We start from the raw sequence: 24,405 nt of genomic DNA on the forward strand, positions 1-24,405 counted from the left end.
CCTTTTCCTCTCTTTTGACCTTTCTTTCCACACACCCCCCAAGTCCCTCAATGCTGCTTTTCCAATATCAATCGCTTTCAGTAGCAAAATGAGTTTACTTCTGAAAACTGACAGAGCAGAAAATGTGCAGTGATGGGCTAAATGATATTTTTTTGGATGAAAGCAGTAAATACTGCAAGTAAACAGGAGCTCTTCAGAAAATGGCTTTTTTTTTTCTGCTAGTGCTTGCTGGACTCCCCTCCTGGCTTGCTCTGGCACAGTGCTGTACATGGTCCTTTTGGTCAAGTTACACAACACTGGCATTTTCCAAGGAAGTGCATAAAGGCTGATAGCTGCTGTTGTTCATTTTTGTCCAATGTGTTGTAATGAATACAAGCCAAAGCCAAATTTGTTTGTTCTGTGGCTAGCTCTTTCTTGTTAGTCTCTCTCCCTTTCAGCTTCAGGACTAAATTGTTGAAGCAACAACAAAAACACCGCAACAGGCTCCATAGTGTTTCTCCTTCTTAGGGTCTTTCATTGCCTGGAAAATGTTAGTGCATGCTAGTGTCATCTAAAGATACAAACACCATGTGCTGCTAAGATTAGCTTGAATTGCAGCCTACCTTCTAAATAGATTGAATCTAGCAAGTCATCAAAGTGTCCAGATGGTTTAAACAGAACATTATAAACACCCCAAACTCTTAGCTCCCTGCCAAACACATATCTCTAAACTACTAGTGTCTATCTATACAGTACCAGTGTCTCTGTGTAGAAGGGTATGTGCAGGGCATTTATGATAGCTGAGGGAGTTGGAGAAGTAGGGGCTGATATGGGAGTTTGCCTTCAGAGGCACTGCAGAAAGTTTAACAGCTATATAGTGGGAGTTTAGTGGGGACCTCCTCAGTCACTGTAACTCTTCCCTTACCCTCACCATCTCCTACCACATGCTTCTTCCCTGTAGCCTTGCTAAAGTACTGCTTACTCTTAACAGTGACATAGTGACAGATGAATCCAAGGAGAAAGTTCTTGTACATTCCATCTCATTTGTGGGTTGCTGCAAAATCACAGAACCAATAGAATCTCCTATCACCAATGTTGATAACTGGAAAATAGTTTCTCTCAGTGTAGTCTCAACTTATTGCAAAGGCACTGCTGAGTTCCACAATACCTTTCTCAAGATCCTTAAGAAGAACTTGTGTAGAATTTTGGTTGGATCAAATATAGAAGGTTCTGCAATTTATTTATATATTTTTAAAATTTAACTCTTAGTTTTAGTAACTTGGTCTGTGTTAGCAGAAAACTTGCTTATTAGTTAATTTAATTTCATATCCATGATCTTCCTACATCTTTAAGTGAATACTGGTGCACAGGGGAAAAAACCTCCTTTTACTTTGACCTTTTACCTCTTGATCTTCTTTTTACCTTCCTTAAATGAAGGAAGAGTTAGCAGCCTTGCCTCTGCTACTCCTCTAGGTTAATTTCTACTCATTGAGGAGAGAGGAATCCCCTCAGGAAGATCTGTTGCACCAATCTTCAGAAAGGATGAAAGTCTCTTTGGAATTAAAGATCCATCTATGTAGATTGTCCTGGACAAATCTGGACTTATTAAAGTGTATGAAGTTTAGAAAGACAGACTTAAAGTTAGAAAGACAAACTTAGATAAGAGCAGCTCATCCATGGCTCTGAAAGGCAGTTTACATGAAAGCAGGCAAAATCTGCTGTCATCTACCCAGATCATGCTTTGCCATTGTGAACACAGTGTGCTCAATAAGAAGCTTCTAAGGTGAAGACGAATAAACTTCTATTAAATGGATGATGCCTTTCTTACCACCACAAAAAAAATTACTCTTGCTAAAGATTTTGTAGGCTACAGAGCTCCACTTTCAAATTATTTCATTTTTCTACTCAAGCAAGTTATAATACTAATAGGATCATATAATATTGATATATTCATTCTATAGTTATGATGAAATTACATAGAAAATATGTTTAAGGTAATAATAGCATCAAATATATTTATAGTAATGAATATAATATGAAGCTAGCAGGGGTGTTTTTATACAAAAAATCATGGAAATTATATAGAAATTATGGTTATTCTACTTGTAACATGGAAAATGTCAGACTAGCAGGTTGTACTAATAATAATTTTAGCCTTAAAGTCTGTTAATCTATGAATACCTTGTAGAACATTTCCAGATTCATAAACTTTGAAAATTATGATATGAAGACAGAGGATTTCCATGCCAAATTTATTCTATTACTTCTAATAATCATTCCTTCTTCTGGCTCAGAATACTTGTCCTATCAACCTACTTTGCATTTTGCTTCCTTTGGCTAAAACACATCCATCAGCTCTTTTCAGTTCAACTCAGCACTGAGCTCATCTTTATTCCACTCTCCTTTTCCCTTGAACATACTGGCACTCCTCTGCTAATAACATGACAAAAACTTGGTAAGTGGTATGCATTTTCCAGGGTGGCATTTAGATATCCCCGAAAGAAAAGGAATTAGACCATTTGTCCAGGTGTTTGGAAGTTAAGCTGCCCAGGCAAAAGAATGGCTCCAGTTTGGATGTCTGACATCCAGCCTCACCATCCACACACCTGGGATTTTCCAGGCTGAAACACAGGAAAAGGAGCTCCTTCATCATGAATTAATTTGCTGCACTCAAACCCTTTCTTTCAGGTTAGCAGTTGACATATCTCTAAATGCTGCCACCATAAATATCTATAAACAGCTTCAAAAAGGAGACATTTAAAAGAGTGGAAGGATGGCTTCTTTTAGAGAGATAAATTGAAGTAAATGAAAATCAATCCTCTAGGGACATGCTCCAAGAGTAAAATCTGCACTGATCAATCTCCCAAAGGTAGCAAGTGGTACAAAGTCATTGATCTGAAAATAGCACAGAAGGTAGAGTTCAGTAATACAGTGACATCACCATAAAACAATAGACCTGGGAATATGTCTGTGGTAGTGAGAAGCCTTTTCTCTGAACTTTTTGTGATTGCATTCTTATCTTTTGTGCTCTTCTGAAGTAGACTCCACTAATTATGCATCAATTTTCTTAGAAGTTAAGGAAACATCCAGAACAAACCAATATATTTCCCAGATGCATTGTCACTAGAGTTGTAATTCAAAATGATACCAAGTAAGGCCAGGGTTATCCAATGGACTAAATCAGGTAGTTGAGTCACAATGACAAGAAGGATGGTCAGATTTTGAAGGAAAAAACAGTTTAAGGCATAATGTTTGACATCTGGTTTACGATATTCAGTCAGTATTCAGCCAAAGCCAAAAGACTACTACTGTCTTTCAGATGAAATATAGCTAGACAGTGCTGACTAATTTCTCAATTAAATATATCCTCTCAGATCCTGCTTGATGTATATGTTCTGCTTTGGAATATAAGATATCATAGTATCATATCATAGTATCATAGTATCATCAGGGTTGGAAGAGACCTCACAGATCATCGAGTCCAACCCTTTACCACAGAGCTCAAGGCTAGACCATGGCATTTTTTCCACTTTCTCTCTTAAAAAGATTGCATTTAGGTGTAGCAAGATCTGATGGCCAATGTACATTGTGATAGTGGTGGTTATATAAGAACAGTGGTTATAACATAAGCCTTGTTACAAGATCATCATTTCCATGCTGAGTGGTACTGCATAATAGTGACTGAAACTACTGGCATGGACTGATGTTTGGAGTTTAATCCCATGGGTAAGCACTCCTTTTCCTTTACCCACAAGTAGTGAACATACCTGTTACATATCCTATTTTAATAATTTCTTTTCTTTAAGCCAATAGTACTTTGAACTTCATTTTAAAAGTTTTATGTGTTTACTTGGGAGGGAAAAAAAGGCAACATAACAGCAACTAAAACAATTGTCTGGGTTCAAAGCTAAAAACACTAAGAAAAGCTCTTCAGATGAGCGAAGAATTGCTGGTGCTGATACCAGTCAGACTTGAAGTGTACTTGATACTGGGATAGTGTGAAAAAGATGAGTTTGCAGACCAAAAAAAACAGATGGCCCCTTATCACCCCATGGGGCTAAACACACAAGAGCAAACTTCAGAGACGCCTTACCTTTACCTTGTCTGTCCCTATCAGGAGAGCCTGTTATATTAAGGGTTATTGCCTCTCTAGCCCTCCCTGTGATCAGCTTTTGAAGTCCACGGCCAAGAGGCCAGTGTGAGAATATCACCCCAGATAAGAGGTGTTTGCTCTGTGAAATATTCAGGGCAGGAATCCGTGGACCCCATGATAGTTCAGCAGGGAACCACAAACTCCAGCTAATATCTTCTAATCCCCTGTTGGTCTGAGAAGTACCCCCCATAAAAAGCATAACTGGCTGTTTATTTGCTCAAGCAAGAGATAACATCTTAAAGTTACAGTCTGCCTTAAGTAGTGGGGATGTGGAGCCCAAAAAAAAATGAACCATCCAAAGCTCATAATCAAAATTGTGTGTGCTCCCTTCTTCTCTTCCTAATGAGATGTAAACATTTTGGCTGCTGCCTCTTTTGAAAGATATTCATCAAGTATATTGGTTAGAAATCACAAAGGCTAGTCCGGTCTGCAAATTACTTGTCTTCTTTTATAGCATTCTGAAGCTGTGAACAATATGTTAAAAATTTTCCCATGGCACAACCAAGTAAATACTTGTGGCACATTTCTATTTATTACAGAGAACAGTTAAATTCTAAGACATAAATCATGCTTTTCTACTAAAGGCTTCACAAATTCCCAAAGACAAGCTTAATTCCCAATGCAACGATGCTATAAAAGATCAGACACTTTGTTATGGAGAAATCCACATTTGGAGATGTCTTTCAACAATTTTCTCTCAGGACCCAATCCTGTGAAAGGCACATGCAAGCTGGTGAACATTGCCCTGTGTCAAGCTCCATTAGTTTCAAAATGGCCTTAAAAAATACATTTAATTTGCTGCATTTAAAATCTGATCTGACAAGTTCAATACTGCCTAAGAAAAACCAAACAAGCAACAAACCCAAAACAACCAAACCAAACCAACAAACAAATGCCCCCAAAACAAACAAACAAAAAATCCCAAATCCAAAACTTTTTCCTTTTCTTTATCTTTTGGTATCAATAAGGAAAAATATTTCATAAGTCTAAATTTCAAAACTGAGAGAGGATGCCACCAATTTTACCTTTTTTGCTCTCCTTACATCAGTTATTATAATTAGGCAATGTCACTACTGTAGTGTGGAAGAAAAATATAAGAAGAGTTAGGTGAGGAGATAAGGAGAGATGACTAAAAAGGGAAAAGAATTCTTAATGGTTTTGTAGATCCTTTTTTTTTTCCATTGTAATCCATCCTCCACCCTGTCCCCAGCAACTGCTCTAAATCAAGGAACTGGCACCTGATGCATTCTGCAGATGGATCAGCCCTGTATATCTGGAACTTAGTATACAGGTGTTTTTTCACTTCTATGAGTTAGTTAACTAGCCAGCAGACAGATCTGTTTGTGGGGCAGGAGAAGGAGTGGAAAATGAAATGTCTCCTGGCTGATTTACAGAAAGAAAAGCTAAGTGAAACAGCAGGTCAAATCAGCACTTATTTATAAATATTTCTAATTGCTCTCACTTTCTCCTTAGCAGACTCTTTCTAGAAGGCAGAACAATTAACCAGACAGTCCTTGAAAACACTGGACAACAACAACAAAAGGCAGCAAAAAAAAAGACAGTCCTAAAGTTTCTGAATCATTCAAATGTATTTTCAATAAGTATTCAGTTAGACATAGAATCAAAGAAGCAAAGAATTAACCGGGTTGGGGAAGAGCTCTGAGATCATCAAGTCCAACCTCTTACCCAACACCATCTAATCAACTAAACCATGGCACCAAATGTCACACCCAGTCTTTTTTAAAACACTTCCAGGGACAGGGACTCCACCACCTTCCTGAGCAGCCAATTCCAATGCCAATCACTCTCTCTGTGAAAAATGTATTCCTAACATCCAGCCTAAACCTGCCCTTGTGCAGCTTGAGTCTGTGTCCTCTTGTTCTGCCACTGGTTGCGTGGGAGAAGCAACCAATCCCCACAGCGTGAAGTGAGGACTTCCCTGCCTGCAGTAAATGAGGCAAATTGTTCACTGCTCTGTTTTCCTTGCTTCACACCCATAGCCCAAGCCATTGGCAGAGGTTTCCTTGACAGCACGTGAAGACGAATTCCTCCACCCAACATTAGAATTGCCTATTGATATTATTATCTGCAATGTGCTAAATGGATCCTAATTACTGCTCAGCTTCCACAGCAGCCAACAGGCTTCTCTTCCTCACAGAATAAGGTTTCTGGAATTTTCTGCATTTCACATTCAGAAAAGTAAATGTAGCATAAATCTCAACACTGTAGTTACTGGTAAACAATTCACTGATAATTGTGGTGCAAGAGCAAATTTAAGGAGTACAAACACAGCAGTAAATGCAACACAATCTGACCTGGAGGCTGAGCAAACCATGCCTAAGCCACAGGAGATGCTAAGACAATCACTGCTGTGAGCTAGGAGGAAAAAGAAATAAGAATGCTCTCCTTCTCCCCTAGTAAATCCTATGAAAATGCTCATGTCTGAGGGTACCTCATCAGTGAACTTACCTATTTTGATGCCTTTTGTATTATACCAAGCAACCATTCCCTTAGTATCCAAGAAACCACTCTGGAGAAAACCCAGAGTTTGCTTTCGCAAGTGAACAACTGGAAGCAAAGTCCTGATGCTTTGTTTTCTTGCTGCCAGTCACTGTGTACTTTGTAGTTTCCAATAAATGAAAAGAACAAAAGGCATATTTCCAATATGAATAAGGAAAATCCCCTATGAAAAAAATAAATGAATGATCATTGCTCCACCTCACTTCAATAATTTTAGCTTTGGGTCAAAAGCTCAAGACCTACCATGCTGGAAAATCATCTTAGCACCTCCAGTGCCAGAAAGATAACCAAACTGTGTTAACCAAAATCAAATCTCTCAGCTCAGAAGAGTTCAGGCAAGAAGGCAGCTGTGGCAACTGAGTGTATCACAACATGATTCATTTTCTCAGAAGCTGAGGGAGTTACTGAAATTTTCTCAAAGAAAGCTGTTAAAAGTTACAAGTCAGCTTAATTAGAGTCAGTTATGTTCCAGGCATTGGGTCAACACTGCATCACAAATGTGACAGTACACAAGGGTCCAAAATGACAAAACATCATTTACTCTTTAAGTGTCTGCAGTGGTATCTTTTCCTACTGTTAATTGCTGATCTTATTTTACACCCTGGTATCGAATAGCATCTTTGGAACAAGAGACTAAAACAACAGGAAAACTCTAGTAAATCATCCTAGTCCTTAACAAACACAGTGCTTTAGGAAGATAACTGCCTTGAAAAAAGTCTTCATTCTTACTTGACACTTCTCTGTTTATTCTTTTTATGGAATGGTCACCATTTAATGAGCAATTATGTACAATATTTACTCCATCAGTAAAGTGATCTCGGTGACTTTAAGGCAAGCATTATTCTTAAGAGCCTCTCCATAAAACAAAGAGTAAGTATTTCACTGCAGGATAATGTTACAGGGAGAACTTCAGTCAGCAAAGCTGAATTTAAAAACAGGGCTCTTGCAAGATCTAACAACTTGCAAATTTATGAAGGTATATAGCAGCTCTTTTTCATACCTATCCACTGTACAGAATTCACATGGTTTAATAATACAAAGCATTTTAGCAGAAGTTGTAAAAATTAACTATGGAACATACCAGTTCCATCTTCAGCAGTGCCACTTAAGCATCAGCAGGATAAGATGGAAGAGTAGACTCACACATACTCTTTAGCATCTCCTTACTATTCTAAACATAAAACTACTTTATCCTCTTTATTTCTTCCCTTATTATTTTTCTCATACTTCAATATGAATACAATTTTTACTACTACTACAGCAGAAAATGGATTTAATGCAACTATGTTTTCATAATACATAATGTATTGTGCTGATGTATGTTAGTTTATTAAGGAAAAGATACATTGCTAGTAACAAAAAGGAAATATTAGGGTATCAGGCATTAAGCCATGTTATCCTCATATCTGATTATGGTTTAAAGTAAAATTCAAGTTCCCTTATGGCCCCTGGTCTGAACAAAGACATTCCAGGGACATCAATAACCAGTCTGCATAAGAGCATTTTGCATCCCCATTAGTGATTGTGTTACTTAATGGGATTGGAAATAAATTAGGCAACTGAGATATCCTAACTCTCCTATCTTCCTTGACCTTAGTTGGCCTTCTTGGACCTCCCTGGAGGTCTTCAAGAAGAGACTGGATGAGGCACTTAGTGCCATGGTCTAGTTGATAAGATAGGGCTGGGTGATAGGTTGGACTGGATGATCTTGGAGGTCTCTTCCAACCTGGTTGATTCTATGATTCTATGATTCTTCTATCCTATATCATTTTAGAGGAGCTGAAGCTCAAGGTCACTTTACTGTGAGAAATCCTGGCATGCACATCAGATCCATACATTTGAAATCAGCTGCAAAATCATATTTATGGCCATTTTGCAGCTGATGTGTTTACTAGTCAGAAATGCCAACTCCGTAAGTAAATCAGATTGCATGTCAACATAGTAAAAAAACTGAAATATTGGGTTAAAGCAGGTTATAATTGGGATCTAGATCACTTATTTCCTGCCTGTAGTCATTAGTAGACCATTAGTCTAAGGCTGCAATTAGTCCAATTTGTTATCTACATCCTATGCATTTTACTCTATGAGTTGGAAAAGCTGACTGGTTGACACAATCTAGTTTTCTCTCTGACTGTACTCTAAAGAAGAGACATAGACAATTCCTTAGCAAGCATCTAGTGTCCCCCTAACTCTCCAACAGCAAGGATCTATCTTCTCTCCTTCGATGCCAAGTTCTATCAAATGTGTATGTGTAAAGTTTGCACTGGGTCTTAGAAATCAGAAAATTCAACTTATTAAGTGTACATAAAGTGCTAAAGATTTATGAAGAAAGATTATTTACAGATTAAACTTTGTGTATGCTTGGCTGGGCATGTTTTCTAATTGATACAAACTTAGGTTCTGATTATGAGTGCTTCTCTTTGGAGTTGTGGTGGGTTTTTTTTTTAGTAGACTCCTCATTTTTCTACATACCACACAGAGTATGCTATGTTCTAAAATGGTATAGAGGAACGTGGAGGATTTTCTTTGGGGGAAATAATAAATTCCTTAGGCTCAGTACAAAAGGTTTTTATTCATCCCTCAGATGAATGATCTTTATCTGTGTCTACCTTGGCTTTTCTCTTAATTTAAACAAGAGCCACCTGCTCTAAGTCACTTGTTTGATGTTTCTGTTTTGCTTATAGGCACATGTTCAACTTGAAGATGTGCAATCTCATATTAAAAAATGTACTAAAATTTCAATTCTCAAAAAAAAAAAAAGTTATGAAGAGTTAACCTATTAAGGAAAATTAACATTGATTCCAATATCAAACAGGGGTTTGTTTGCTGTCAGAGTGAAATTCTGTCCAGCTCAAGAGAAAAATAAGAATCTTAATTGCCATTTCTAGTTCACAGAATCATAGAACTGTCAGGGCTGGAAGGGACTGGCCAGAGTGATGAAACTAACAAGCAGAACTGCTCTTCATTGATTGACATCTGACATTTAAAGTGCATTTCAGGAAGGAATAGGACATTTTGATCTCTGTGGTTAGTCCATGGTCTCTACTGATATTATAGAACTGTCTTGCCTGGAAGGGACCTCAAGGATCATCCAGTTCCAACCCCGCTGAAATGGATAAGGACACTTCACACTAGATCAGGTTGCTCAGAGCCACATCCAGCCTGGCCTGAAAGACCTCCAGGGTCTTTCCACCACCTCCCCTGGGCAACCTGTTCCAGTGTTTCACCTCCCTTGTGGTGAAGAACTTCTTCCTACTATCCAGTCTGAATCTACCCACTTCTAGTTTTCTCCCTAGTCCTATCACTAGCTGGCATCCTAAAAATCCCCTCACCAGCTTTCCTGTAGGCGCCCTTCAGATACTGGAAGGCCATAGTAAGGTCTCCTTGGAGTCTTCTCCTGACCAAACAGCCCCAACACTCTCCATCTTCATAAGAAAGGTGCTCCAGCTCTTTGATCATCCTTGTGGCCCTTCTCTAGACACATTCCAATATGTCCACATCTTTCTTGTAAGAGAGGCTCCAGAATTGGATGCAGTAGTCCAGGTGGGGTCCCACCAGAGTGGAACAGAGAGGGAGAGCTAAGTTGTTCTGCTATAACAGACATGCTTCCCAAAGCATCTTACTGGAGCATCATGTATGCTTAAGGGACATGCAGCATGCATTTTCAGCTGCTAAATACAAATACAATGCTTCTAAACAAAATATCTGTTTTGTACCAATTGGAAGAAGATCTCCCTACCTCATCAGCTCCTGGAATAGTGCCTTTGACAAAGAACCACAGACAAGGGAAAAAACAGCAATCAACCTCTAACAAAGGACTTTTTCAGTGTTTTGCTAGAAGTCATAATACAGAGATAGCTGGTAATGAAAAATGCATACAGGCTTCTCTAGTGCAATCACTGCATTAAGCTGCAAAGCTCAGCATGCTTTACTTGCAGCCACAGGGGTATTCCCTTTCCAATCCAGCTTTGCATTAGGTCCTGTGTGAGAATCTTTGGGTAGGCCCTTGCACTACTCTCTGCATCCTAGCTTTCCACAGCATGTCATTATGGGCAGTCACTCTAGCTCTCCATCTACCCTTTCATTCTTGGTATGCAGGGCAGCCTGTGCAGCATGCAGTCAGAATAAGAAACAAAATAGGTAAGTGTCCCTTCCCTGCTCTTCCTGAAGTAAAAACAACTTAGTTCTACTGACCTGTGACAATAGGCAGAGGTCAGAAGGACAAAATCCTTTGAGTTGAAGCCCATTTGTTCAGTGTGCTAAATGCCATTATGGCTTACTGACTGCTCCAGATTTTTCCTGAGGTATTTGTCATTAACAGTAGAGATCTGTATTTCATAATTATTTCAGTGCTGGAGTTGCCTATTGGAAAAGACCTTTGAGAACATTGAGTCTAATCATTACCCTAACACTGGTAAGTGCTTGACCAAACCATATCTCTAAGCACTACCTATGCATACTTAGTACTAACTTAATACACGTACTCAGTACTAAATACCAGACTCCTAAATACCTCCAGGAATGGGGACTCCACAACTACCCTGGGCAAGCCTTTCTAATGCTTGATAACCCTTCCAGTACATAAATTCTTCCTAATATCCAAGTTAAACTTCCCTTGGAGCAACTTGAGGCCATTTCCTCTTGTCCTATCACTTCCTACTTGACTGAGCAGCTCAACCCCACCTCTCCACAATCTCCTTTTAAGTAGTTGCTACTATGGTATTTCTTGAGATATACTGAAGAAAATTTATATACCAAAGAAAATTATTCACAGCATTACATTAGGGAACCATTTTTCGTGTTGTGTCATGAAAAGTGATTTATATATAGCAATGGTACAGTGCACATTACTGTACAGAGCATTACTGCACTATCCAGCCTTGCTTAGCATCCCAGGCTTAGAATGAGTCTGGCCACAATATCCCCTACGAGCAAGTGACTTTGGAGCGCTGTATCAGGGAGACACCTTGGAGACCTGTCTTCAGAAAGTGATAAATCTCTGTCTGAACACACATTTTGGAGGACTGAAATGGGACATTCAAATATTGAGACCCAACAGAGTAGTCTTGTAGACAACTTTGGCCTTGAGGAACACTGATGTAATTCAGGATTAATGCCATCAAGCTGAAAAGACTTCAATAACAAAAGAGCAAGATGAGATTGGACCTGGGCTTCTGAAGTCTAAAATCTCCAATATAAAGAGAAAAAACTTTACTCTAACATTTGGAAAAAGGAGCCTACTGAAAACATGAAACCTCTAAAATGTTATTTGAATGCCAGAAAAGTAATACTTTAAAATGCCAAGACAAAAATGCCAAGAGGAACACAAAGGAGTGAGCCAGAAACTAAGATGTTCATTTCCACCCTGTTCACAAGCTGGGTGAGATTTGCACCTCCATGGGCACCTCTGAGTGTTAGCTGATGGACAGTCCCTGCCCTCAGTGGCACAAATCTGGTCTCACAAAATATAAAGAAGCTCATAACAGTATCACAGTATCATCAGGGTTGGAAGAGACCTCACAGATCATCAAGTCCAACCCCTTACCACAGAGCTCAAGGCTAGACCATGGCACCAAGTGCCACGTCCAACCTTGCCTTGAAGTGCCCCAGGGACGGCGACTCCACCACCTCCCCGGGCAGACCATTCCAGTGCCCAATGACTCTCTCAGGGAAGAACTTTCTCCTCACCTCAAGCCTAAATCTCCCCTGGCGCAACCTGAGGCTGTGTCCTCTCGTTCTGGCGCTGGCCACCTGAGAGAAGAGAGCAACCTCCCCCTGGCCACAACCACCCCTCAGGTAGCTGTAGACAGCAATAAGGTCACCCCTGAGCCTCCTCTTCTCCAGGCTAAACAATCCCAGCTCCCTCAGCCTCTCCTCATAGGGCTTGTGCTCAAGGCCTCTCACCAGCCTTGTCGCCCTTCTCTGGACACAAGACTTCAAGAAAGATTCTTTAAGTAGAAGAAACACCAACTCAGAAACATGCACCTTACGATGATACCTACATTTAGCTGTGACTTTGTACCCGCCCAGCGGAGGGTCGTGGCCTTCCACTGCATCAAATCCTGCTGACACCAAGACAATCTCTGGATCAAATTCCTGGGCAGCTGGCATGATCACAGTCCTGTAGAGTAAACAATACAAAACTGTTAAAAAAGAAAAGAACTTCTTTCTTCATTCCAGAAACTGCCACAATCTGAAAAATCCTCAGGACGATATTGTCACTAAAGCGATCTTCATGGTCGCTGTCCAAAACCAAAGGCCACGCTTCAGTTAGTCTTACTGCAGTCACTCTTTTCAATTCTGCACTTGAGGAGGAAAAAACCCAATAATGCAGGTACATTACACACACATCTGTGCCTGCTTTATCCTGCTGCCTATAAAAACTGCCTCTTCCAGGGAAGTGACTAATGGTTTACAGAGCGCGCTCAAAGCCTGCACTGCTCCAGTTAGTGCGAACTTGGTGTAAATTTGAACTATAAATTTCTTTTGGGAAAATGTTTGCTTTCCAAACTAATTTTTTTTCTTTTTCTTTTATTTTTTCCCCTTCTTAACATTTTCAAATGTTTGTCGAGGTGGGGGGTGACTCTAGCAAAGGGAAAACATGAAATTCCCTTAATCAAATCCAGACTATGTTGTTAAGCCTTTCCAAGGTCAGGCATAACAGGAATGTGACAACCACAAACTAGTGACAGCAACCCCTGCTGGTGTCAGGAAGATAATTCAGCCCTTCACAGTTAACACAGATTACACTTCTTAACCCCTTCCTTGACAAAATTTCATGGGGGGGGGGGGGGGTGTTGCTTTGTTTTTGGCCTCCTCCAAAACCAAAGTCTAAAGGACGTGTTGGAGGAGAAGATAAAACTCTGCATTCTGCACTCGCAGATGCATTCTTCCAGGCTGACTTTCTGAAGAGGAGGTGTCAGGATGGCTTTTACACTCGTATGACAAATGCTGAGCCTGTGATGTCTGCACTAATTCAAGGGGACAGCATTAACATTAAAAGGCAAATATACCAGTGAATGTTTTACTCCAAATGTATTAAGTAAATCCCAGTTGGTTTGCACTGGTCAAAAGTTAAGCTCAACTTTGTGCATGTCTAATACTACCTGTCTTAGTTCAGCTTCTATTTATGTATTTATTATTTCATCAAAATAGCCCAAAGAGATCTTAGTTTTGTGGAAAATTAAGGTTTTCTACATCAGAAAAGCTGATATTGATAACATTTTAACACCTCTTCAGCTTGTCCTCTAGCTTAGTTTTTGAGTCGTGTTCTATGTATTTTATTTTGTCCTGATTTCCTCAAAGGTAATTTTAATACTTGGAAAGGAGATCCTTTCACTTGTTAGCAAAAAGGGGAATTCAGACTAAGTAAAAGGTCTTTGTCAGGGCATGCAGCATTTCAGTGAATATTGTTTTACATTAGCAAAAAAAATAAAAGAAAAGTAGAGACAATTTTATATTGATTTCACTGAAATTGCAGCAGGAAAAATGATACTTCATTTTTATAACATGTCTTTAGTAGGCCTCTAATGAAGTATGGATTCCAGTCCTGAGCATTGCACTTCGAGAAGGACCTAGAGCAACTTGAGAGAACACAAGTAAAAACTCTGTAAAATGTGACCTAAGTGAATAAAATGATAGAATTATAATTATTTGATTCATATACCATGAGAGTAAACATGATAAATGTCCATGAATATGCAAGTGCTAAGTGGCTGACACACAAGGAAAGAAGTAACCTGTTTGTCATTTCTGCTGTGCATAGGACATGAAGTAGGTGCAGCAGGAAAGATGTAGCTCAGACATGGGAAAGAAGCTTTTTAATAGTAAGTATAGATAAAAACTGAAATAAAAAGCTCAAAAAAATTGAAGGCTCTCCAAGTCTTGTATAATATGTAAAACAAATATTACCAGGCTTGCTACAGGTTAAAGTTGACATGGCCCTGAGGCAGCAGGTCAGATTATTTCTCTTCTAGGTCCTCTTCCAGTACGTATAACACACACATGAATAATTACATTAGGTACTAGAGGCTAATCTGCACAAAGGTAGGGAACATATCAGGAATAAAGATCTCCTACACAACCACATTATCTCTTTCTTATGTACATACCTTCTGATACTCGAATTAAACGTTCACTGTCTGAAGTAACACACGCTTTCCAAACATCCCCATGTCTGCAACACACATGGCATGGATCTTGATTAGTGATGAGGACTGTGGCTGATAGCCAGTCTCGATCTGTCCCCATAGCACCACATATCTTGAAAGATATGTGCTTGAAAGCAGGTCAATGAAAGAAGAAGGGATCTTATGGAGAACCCTCCCTATTTGCAACCACTTGAGCTTTTGCCCTACTCTCCATTCAAATTCAAGTCAGGCTCTGGTTTTTATTTCTCCATGTCAAATAAAGTGGCAGCACCCTGGAGTACAGCACAGACAAAGTTCAGGAGCCAGAGGATGGAGTGTGTTCAGTGCAGGCAGAAGCTCTGGAAATTGAAGTTCCTGAACACCAACAAACCTAACCAGACTAATACAGAATGAGATTTTTGAGAGGTTCATCATTTGGAACTTTGGGAAAATCTACCACATTTCTACCACGTTTCAAGGCCTTCTTCAAAAGCATAAAGATGTCAGCACATTTTTATAACTTGGGGAAAACAATGCTCTTGACCCTTAATCTCATTCTCAGAAGCAGCAAAAATTGTTTAGCCACAGTTTCTTCAACAGTTTTGTCAATAAGTATGTCTGACACGAAAACTGTGAGCCACACTGGCAAACATTAATGAAGTTATTAGATACTGCAAGCAAGACATTTCAACACAAACCACCAGGAATAGCTATTAACACCATCTTTAATAGTAGTGACTGAGAAATAGCAGCATATTCATAAATCTCAGCAGAAATGATATATAGAGGTCTCAGCTAAAGGCAGGAGAGGGCTGTAAGGATAATAACTTGAGGCAGCATTCAGAATTCACAGTTCTGTTACTCCTTTCAGTGTCACCTGCACTCACATAACTAAAATAAGACCCAGGAGGGTTTTCCTGAAAGAATTATTTCTTTGTAAAATGTACACAATGTCTACTGAATCCCATCAGAAGAACAGCATCCTACTTTTGCTATAATGCTCACAATTTATGACAGAACTTTGAGCTCAAAACTTTATGACAGAAACTCACAAGTGTATGACAGAATCTTTTGGAACTCACAAATTATGACAGAACTTTGCTGCTGATATTCTGCATACTAGGTACCAGAAGAGTTAAGCTACATGCTCACCAGGCCTGTGCTGTTCGTTTCTCTTTCATACTCCCTAATTTTGAGGGACTTGGAACGTCAGAGCTCATCCATCTTACACTGCTCTTGATTTAGCACTGAATAGGAACTCTAAGAACTATTCATTTAAAAGACATTAAGAAAATGTAATCTGTTTACTGGGACAAAACATCTCAGTATGCCAGTGGTCCTTGTTACAGCATCTGAGACTACTGTTTGGTAGACTGGATGAGATACTTAGTGCCACAGTCTAGTTAACCGGATAGAGCTGGGCGATACGATGGACTGGATGATCTTGGAGGTCTCTTCCAACCCTGGTTGATTGTATGATTCTTTCAGAAAGATGATAGCCACAAGCCTCTCAGTTACATAGAAGACCACATAGACAACTAGTTTGTAAATTTCTATTCCTGTCTCCCTCTACACTAGTCAAGAAACACCAAAGATTGCTCCCCTTTTGAATGAGTACTTTGCTCAGAGAAGAGCATCTTAACGTTTGGCAACCACAGGACTTTGTTTTGGATATTGTGTTGGTAGGACCTCTCTAATGTTTATTTTGCCTTGTCAAGAACTTCTTTGAGTCCCAAAACACACATGTAAATCCCTTCACAGAAGCAACAGATACTTTTCTTTCTTATCAAGTGCAATAAGAAATCATATACATACATTTTAAGATATGGAATAAATTTCACCAGGATATAAACAAAATCTTTTGGCATTGGCCACCTCTCAGACTTCAGTGTCTTCATTATGCAACTGTAGAAAACCGTTTTGGAAGCTGTAAAGAACAAGAATCTATCCTTTTTTCCCCCAAAAAGACTTCAGAGCTCAGCGCTGCTGTGTGAACAGCCTTCTTTGACTTCAGGACAGTGAGAACAGCTGGACAAGCAAGGACAGCTCATGACTGGTCACTATCTCTTGGGAGCATCATCAGACCCTCTTTCTCGCTTCATTCCCACCTCATCTACACTCTGGAAGGCAGAGCAAAGTGCAAGAAAGAGAAATCACACACCGACTGCCTCCTCAGGAGCTTCCTAACTGTAGCACTTCCCTTTTCAATTGCCCAAGAACAGAATCCTTTGAATCAGATCATAACAGAAATAGGCTTCTTTCAAAAAAGCATACAGCTAGCACTGGTCATAAGCTGACAGATATTCATGTTAACCTTCACAAATTCCTCAGACCAACCCTATGCTCAGAAGTCAGGCTGCAGCTGGCAGGATTTGTTATGGTGCAAAGGGTCAAAACTGCTCACCAGAAATCCCTCTCAAGGATGCAGAGGAAGCCTGCACTCAGACCTAAGTAGGAACAGTTACTATCCTACTCCCAGCTGGAGGAAGAAATATGACTTGGTTTCAGTCCATAGGTTACCAGACAGGTATAGACTGGAAACTGGCAGGCCTTCAGCTTCCTGCTCAAAGCCAGCTAAGGCTTCAGGGGTTATCAGCAAATAGAACTTAATGCTTGGACCCTTCTTGACGAAATGAGCATTTTTCATCAGAAAAGAAGTTAATTTTATTCTTCTGCTATGACTCACTCTCTCCTCTCCTCCCTTCTCCAAAGAAAATAAAACACATAAAAGAGATATTTATTTTCTGTGATCTTGAATGATATAGAAGTGTAAATATTTGGTATACTGTATTCACCTAATGATGACAGCAGAGTTACAGGGGCATCTTGCCTGGCTGACTGTTTCTTTCTTTTCTCTCACATTTGCATTAATAAACATGTCAAAGTCTGAAAACCTGAGCAGCTGGATCACAGGAATGATTTATCCATCCTAAACTGTGCAGTTACAATAAAACTGTGTCCTTCATCCCAAGTTAGTGTAGATATGCTCTTATGCTTGGTGGTACTGGGAACGGAGCATGTGTCTGGGAAATTGAAAAGATTCCTTTTTGTCCCACTAAAGAGATTTCCCCAAAGAATTAATATGTTCCATTTGAGTATGCTGCTGTTTGCAGAGAAGCCAAGGGATGGCTTCCAGTTGGGTGTAGTCCTAGAGAAAACATCAGGCATGTGATCCTCCCCTCCCCACCAATCTGAACATCATTTGCAAGACATTAAAGAGATTCTACCAAGGGACTCCGTTCCTTTTATTCTTCCTTTCTATTTTTGTATGTTTAAAGCACATAGTTAGGATGCTCCCAAACATTTGTTCTCCCAGAAGAGATTGCAGAGAAGTACCCAACCTAGAAATTACTTTGCATGTACCCATCACACAGAGCTGGAAACCTCCAAAGAAAATTAAGCTGATGTTAATAGCTACAGTTCTTTTGCTGCATTGGTAATTTAAAAAGGAAATGAGCAGAAATACCAGTCCAGGACAGTAATTTATCTAACTGAGAAAAATAATCCAGGCAGTTCTAAAACTGCAGATTGAGATGGCTTAGTAACATAAATTATTTGTTCTTTCCCCAAAATGCTCCAGCGTTTTCATCCAGCCATCTCAAAGCACTTTCAGAACACTAATAAGTGGAAAGGCTCATATCTTCAGCTGGTATAAATCAGTTTAGCTATTTCTGATTGCATAGTCAGAATTTCTTGTACCCACTTCACAGATGAATCAGCTAAAACTAAAAGCTGGTACAAGACAGAAGAAATTACTTACTTGGCCCTGGAAAAAAACTTTGAAAGAAAACACAACAGACTCTAAGTCCACCGTTCCAAGTGGTAGAAAGCACTGTAAAAGCACTGATATTAATTCAGCTCCACTGGGCCTGCATTTTGCATGAAACACATACAATGCATTAGTGGTATCAGAGTGAGGGCATTGCCACCAAATGGAGACCCATTCCTTCTCTGGAAGAATGTAAGTCTGTCTGCAGCTTCTCAGTTTCACATCCTGCAAATAAAACATCACTCCAGTGTTGCCCTACCTTCAAATTGCACAGGTTTAAGTCTGCTGCTGAATGCACCCTGATAGGAACAGATCAGGAGGTACTGAAAAGATTGCCTCAGCAGATACGTGGAACTTGTGTTATCTATTATTTTTATGTGCTGTTTGCACACGTGTTTTAATGTAACACAGCAATAACTGATGTCTATCCTCACAGAAAGCTACGTAGCATTTCTGTACAACTAGTGGGTAGGGTTTTTTTCTCCACATTAACTGACTTTATGCTAATGACTTCTACTAAAACTTTGGTTTAGCTTCCTAACATTTCTTTATGCCAGTTCTAGTATCAGCACAAGTTCACCAAGGCAAAACCTAAGAATTTTCTCTCAAATTCCTTGCTGTCATCTGACCATCAGCTCTGCTCATAGAATCATAGAATTCTCAAGGGGAATTTTTTTGTCCTCCTTTCTATGATTCTCTGTTCTGGACTCACTCTCCAAGGTATGACGAAATTCTGCAGATTTCATCTGTATTAGTTTCTAAACGACATTTCTTTTTATATATATGAGTTTTGACTTTATATCCTTTAGATATTTCCTTTTATCTCTTATAGGTTTCCTTTTTATACCTTTTAAATATTTTTTTCCTCTATTTTTTTTTCATCTGCACAGTCAATATTCTTTTGACTTCATTAACTTTCTGGAGATACAAACCATATTTCATTCTTTGAGGGGCAAATGGTACTACAGCAATACAAAACCCTCACTAGAGTAAAGCATGGTTATTTCCCTGGGATTTACACACGGTATTAAATATAAGCACATGCCAAAGATTTTAAAGGGCCAAGGTCTTCTATGGATGCACCCAAGTTAGTAATGTCAAAAGTTCTAATTCCAGGTGCTGCTGACTGAAAAGATTTAGAAGCACCAACAGGTTTGTGTGGTTTGTTTTATTTTTTTTTTCCCCTTTTTGGCTTTTGAAGGCATTTTCAGAGCCTAAGGCTATTATTTGTGGGTTCCTTTTTAAATGAATAATTATTTTGGCATCCTGCATGTAAGTTTCCTGAATTCTATTACTGCTGCAATTGCAACATCTTAGGCCCTCAAAAAACCATAAGAAATATTGACTACAGTATCTGCTGATCCTTCCATTTTAATTATTATTTAGAAGGGTGGTTTCAGTGTAATTATAAGGGCTCTTCTATATTTTTTTCTATGGTATACCTCAGTTAGAGTTTCTGAACTACAAGAAAAAGAACTAAACTAAGAAAAAGCTAGCAAAGAGCAAAAAAAAAATTGACAAAATATTATTTTATGGTTTTCAGAATTCACTTAAACAGAGCAAGAGTAAAATAAAATTGTCTAGCTTCTAGAAGCAGGGGCAAATGCATAAACACAGGTTGAAGGCACATGCACATCCATTCCAGAAACAAGTAAATTTCTAAGTTAAGTGATAGTAAGTAAAGAGATTATTTACAAATTAAGGTAAGTAAGCTTGCTCAAAGGCTATGGATCTAAATGTCTGTCAAATGGTCATATGCTGAAAGAAGAGGTTACCTTGGAAGGATGAAAGACTTACAGTTATCCAGTATGCAAATATCAAGCCTTCTATGGAAATACAGGCCAAGAGAGCACATGGAATAGCACAGTGTCTCCTTGCAGAACACTTTCACCCTGAGAAGAGACTGAGTGAAAAAATCTCCATTTTCCATTCAGTGTTCCTCTGCCTTTTTAAGCCTTATTTGTGGCAATATTGGCACGATGAAACAAACATTTACTATCTTTTAATCTTCTGTTTATTTCACACATCTCAAATGAAGCTGGTTGGTACCATGCCATGTGCAGCATAAATAAAACTTATTTACTAAGTTCCAGCTGGTAGCTAAAGGAATGATGTGGCTTCCAAAAGCTGTACAACTCAAGATGATATATGAGAAGGAGGAAATAGGGGTTTAATTTGCAAAGATGGGACTTGAAATAAAACACAGCATGACTTAAAATAGTACCACCAACACTGAGAAAGCAGAATGCAAACATTGTATGCCAATTATTTCTCTATCAAAGCCATTCTAACATGTATGGGAAATGGTATTGAGGCATGCATACACAGTACCAAATTTTATCCTTAAGTCTTATTTAAGATAGCATCTAGTTTTCATTGTGTGTCATAAAAAATCAGCTTGGTGCCCATTTCTTCTTAATAAGCTATTTTAGAGCAGAAAATTGTAAAGGAGAAGTAAAACTTTAAAAGCTTTTCTGCCATAAATAAGTACATTTGAGGTATTTTAAGTTTTCTGATTTAAAATTTGCGTGGCTACTTAGAAAACTTACTACATTTCTGTCATGTCTGAGTACTCTGCAGTGTTTCCCATAACAAAACAACTGTTGGTTTTGCCTTTCCAGTAAGCAATGTCTTTCAACAGTATTCTATCACAAATTCAGTGGGTTTGGCTTAAAATTTTAACATAATAAACCAATGGTACTGCTAAAGCACTTCACTGCTCCCAGTGAATGTCATTACATAAGATTGCCCTTAAGACAGAGGGGGAAAAAAAGTGTTATACTATCACATAGGTTAAATAGATGTAAATGCTTGCCAAGATGTGTTGCATGCATAAGAGTTCACAAGATGAATGGCAGCATTCCTCTTTGAGGAATTTCATAGGTCTATGAAAAAGAATATTATTTTGAGCATGTTCTACCCTTCAGTATAATTTTGGAGTACTTGACACTTACAAAAATACTTAGAAATCTAAGAATACTATAAGACCAAGTGAGTATAGGACCTATTTAACTTAAACTCTGCAGGAATGGTTGAGTTGGAGAAAGAAATGCTGGTGTTCTGAATATGCTGAAGAGAAAAGAGTGCTCTGGAGTACAAACTTTGTCTCTAGGACCAAAATCTACCCAAGTCTTCACCAAAAAAATGGTGTTCTGAATAAGCTAAAAAGAGAAGAGTGCTCTGGAGTATGAACTTTGTCTCTAGGACCAAAATCTACCTAACTCTTCACCAAAAAAAATGGTGTTCTGAACAAGCTAAACAGAGAAGAGTGCTCTGGAGTATGAAGTTTGTCTCTAGGACCAAAATATACCCAAGTCTTCACCAAAAAAATGGTGTTCTGAATAAGCTAAAAAGAGAAGAGTGCTCTGGAGTATGAACTTTGTCTCTAGGACCAAAATCTACCTAACTCTTCACCAAAAAAATGGTGTTCTGAATAAGCTAAAAAGAGAAGAGTGCTCTGGAGTATGAACTTTGTCTCTAGGACCAAAATCTACCTAACTCTTCACAAAAAAAAAATGGTGTTCTGAATAAGCTAGAAAGAGAAGAGTGCTCTGGAGTATGAACTTTTATCTCTAGGACCAAAATATACCCTTCTCCTTTACAAAAAAACCCCAAACACATTAGGCAAGCTTTTGAGTTTGGGCATATTGAATACAGTTTCACAAACAACTGGAATGGGGAAAATACACTACCTAAACTTTGGTGTTATTGGTTGGACAGCAGTTTGGCTTGCAATGTTAACAATATGCTCACATCACCACTCAAGCGATTACGAGATTTTAAAATTCAGAATTTAGAGTTTCCATTTCTTACAAAAGTGAAATGTGGGGAAGAAGGAAGGGTAAAATTTTATTCAAACATGTCTGAGGACATGAACTGGAGGGTGTGAATTTTTTCTTAGGGAGATGAACTGGAGGGGCTGCATTTTTCTTAGGGCTAATAGGTTTCAGTCAATAGAAGAGAGAGAAATCCCTTGGAAAAAGATATTTCTACCACAGAATCTGCTAGATTTCTGAAAGGCTTGTTTTGCCCAGAAGGTTGGTTGGGCTTTTTTTTTTTTTTCCTTTCAAATAAAAAGAAAATATTTTCTAGGAATCAATTTTTCCATCACCATCACAGCCATTTGTAAAAGCATAATTTATCATAGGCATTGTATTCAAGTTTGTGAAAACAAAGCACACAAAGTTGTCTTTTTGCTCAGTTTTCTACATCTTTTCTTTTGCAAACACTATAAATACTTCTTGTGGAAGGACTTCTATTTCCTTCCACATACTTGTAAATACTTTGAAAGGTATTTTCTGTGTGTGTGGTTTTCTGGCTTATCATTAAACAGAAATTTCACAGGTTGCTGGACAGTTGCCATTATTTTATTATATATTATGTTGTCACTATTACTTTGAAGTAATGCTGCCCAGAAAGTTACTCATATGGCTAATTTTGGTTTTCAGTTCTTGGTAGGTATTCTTTCAGAGGAAAGATACAGACATATGTCACTTTCTCTTGTTTTTTTTTTCCTGAGGAATGACATGCATTGGAAGAAAAGCAATATGGACATTTTCTTACACTCAAACCAGGTTAAGCAACACGAAACATCTCTGATCTGAAGCAGGATGCTACAGGCAGCAAAAGCATCTGGCACTTCTGTATTAGTAAATTCAGGCCTATTTGTTTGTCTCATGATTGGCAGAACTTTGTCATTGGAATTTGGGCCATTTTTTTTCCTTTTCTTCCACTTGAACATATGGAAAAAATATTTTGGGGGTGATGGAACAGGCTGCTTAGAAAGGTTGCAAAGTCTCCTCTGGAAACACTCAAAACCTGTCTGGATGTAATCCTGGGCAACCTGATCTCAATGAACCTGCTTTAGCATCAGAGTTGGCCTAGACAACCTCTAGAGGTTCCATCCAAACTCCACCATTGTGTAATTGTGTGATTTATACCATCTCAATACTCCAGCATGTATTTAAAGAGATTAGCTGGGCTTCATTCTGAAAGACAAATCTACAGCATCTCTACTCAACAATGTTTTAGATAGCACAGAAACATCAAGTCCTCTTGGTTTACTTGGACTGAATGGTGCTTAATGGAACCCATACTGATGAAGTTTCAGTGAGAGTTTAGAGGAAATATTTTCAGACAATGTAAGGTAAGCCAGAAAATCAATCTCAGTTGTTGGCCTTCCCACACCCACCCCAAAATTCTCAGAGAGAATGACAGAAAATACTTGTGGGAGCAAGGGAAACTTTCACACTAAAGAGCCAACCCCTGGGTACCACATAATGTAATAAACTACAACTCTTTCTGGTACAGTTTCAAATCAAAGCTACTCTTTGATTAGAAATGTGATCTGGTCTTGGCTCTGAGTACTTTAGAGGACTTATTGTTTCTTCTATACTATTCTATTCCCCTCTCTTTTACACTCACTTTGCTCAACAAAATAGAGGAAATATGATAGATTCCAAAGACAGTTTGGATGTGGTGCTTGGGGATATAGTTTAGGGGTAAGCCTTGTAGAGTGGGGCTATCAGTTGGACTTTTTCATCCTGAGAGTCTTTTCCAACCTGAATATCTCTGTGTGATTCTGTGTGTGAAAACTGAGTGTCAGTGGTTACTAATTAATTGAACTGAATGTGACCAGAAGAACTGAGTTCACACACACAAAAAAAGGTTCAGGGAGTAGTATCAGGTAGGGTAATGTTTTAAGACATGAAACATCTGTTACTTAAAAAGCTGAGTCAAAGAAAGTACTGGAGGGAATGAAGGCTGAAGGAAATAAGAATCAAAAAATGACATGTTGAGGATAATAGGAATTTTGTTTCTGATGCCAGTAGCATGAAAATATAGGAATACCTGAA

At 38.7% G+C, this 24,405-nt stretch overlaps 1 protein-coding gene across 12 annotated transcripts in view; it reads right to left on the reverse strand.

Annotated features, from left to right (window-relative positions):
• HDAC9 (histone deacetylase 9) overlaps positions 1-24,405 on the reverse strand; it is a 465,174-nt gene that overhangs the window by 47,318 nt on the left and 393,451 nt on the right. For 9 of the 12 annotated variants that reach the window (XM_064167147.1, XM_064167144.1, XM_064167145.1 and 6 more), the window contains one exon: positions 12,655-12,773. In XM_064167147.1, coding sequence (XP_064023217.1) covers positions 12,655-12,773 — 119 coding nt within the window. Of the gene's footprint in view, positions 1-481; positions 521-4,777; positions 4,843-11,731; positions 11,777-12,654; positions 12,774-24,405 lie in introns of those variants that run through there. The other 3 variants (XM_064167148.1, XM_064167151.1, XM_064167150.1) reach the window with 3 other exon arrangements.

Source organism: Pogoniulus pusillus, chromosome 28 (genome assembly GCF_015220805.1).
Source record: "Pogoniulus pusillus isolate bPogPus1 chromosome 28, bPogPus1.pri, whole genome shotgun sequence".
Taxonomy (NCBI): Eukaryota; Metazoa; Chordata; class Aves; order Piciformes; family Lybiidae; genus Pogoniulus; species Pogoniulus pusillus.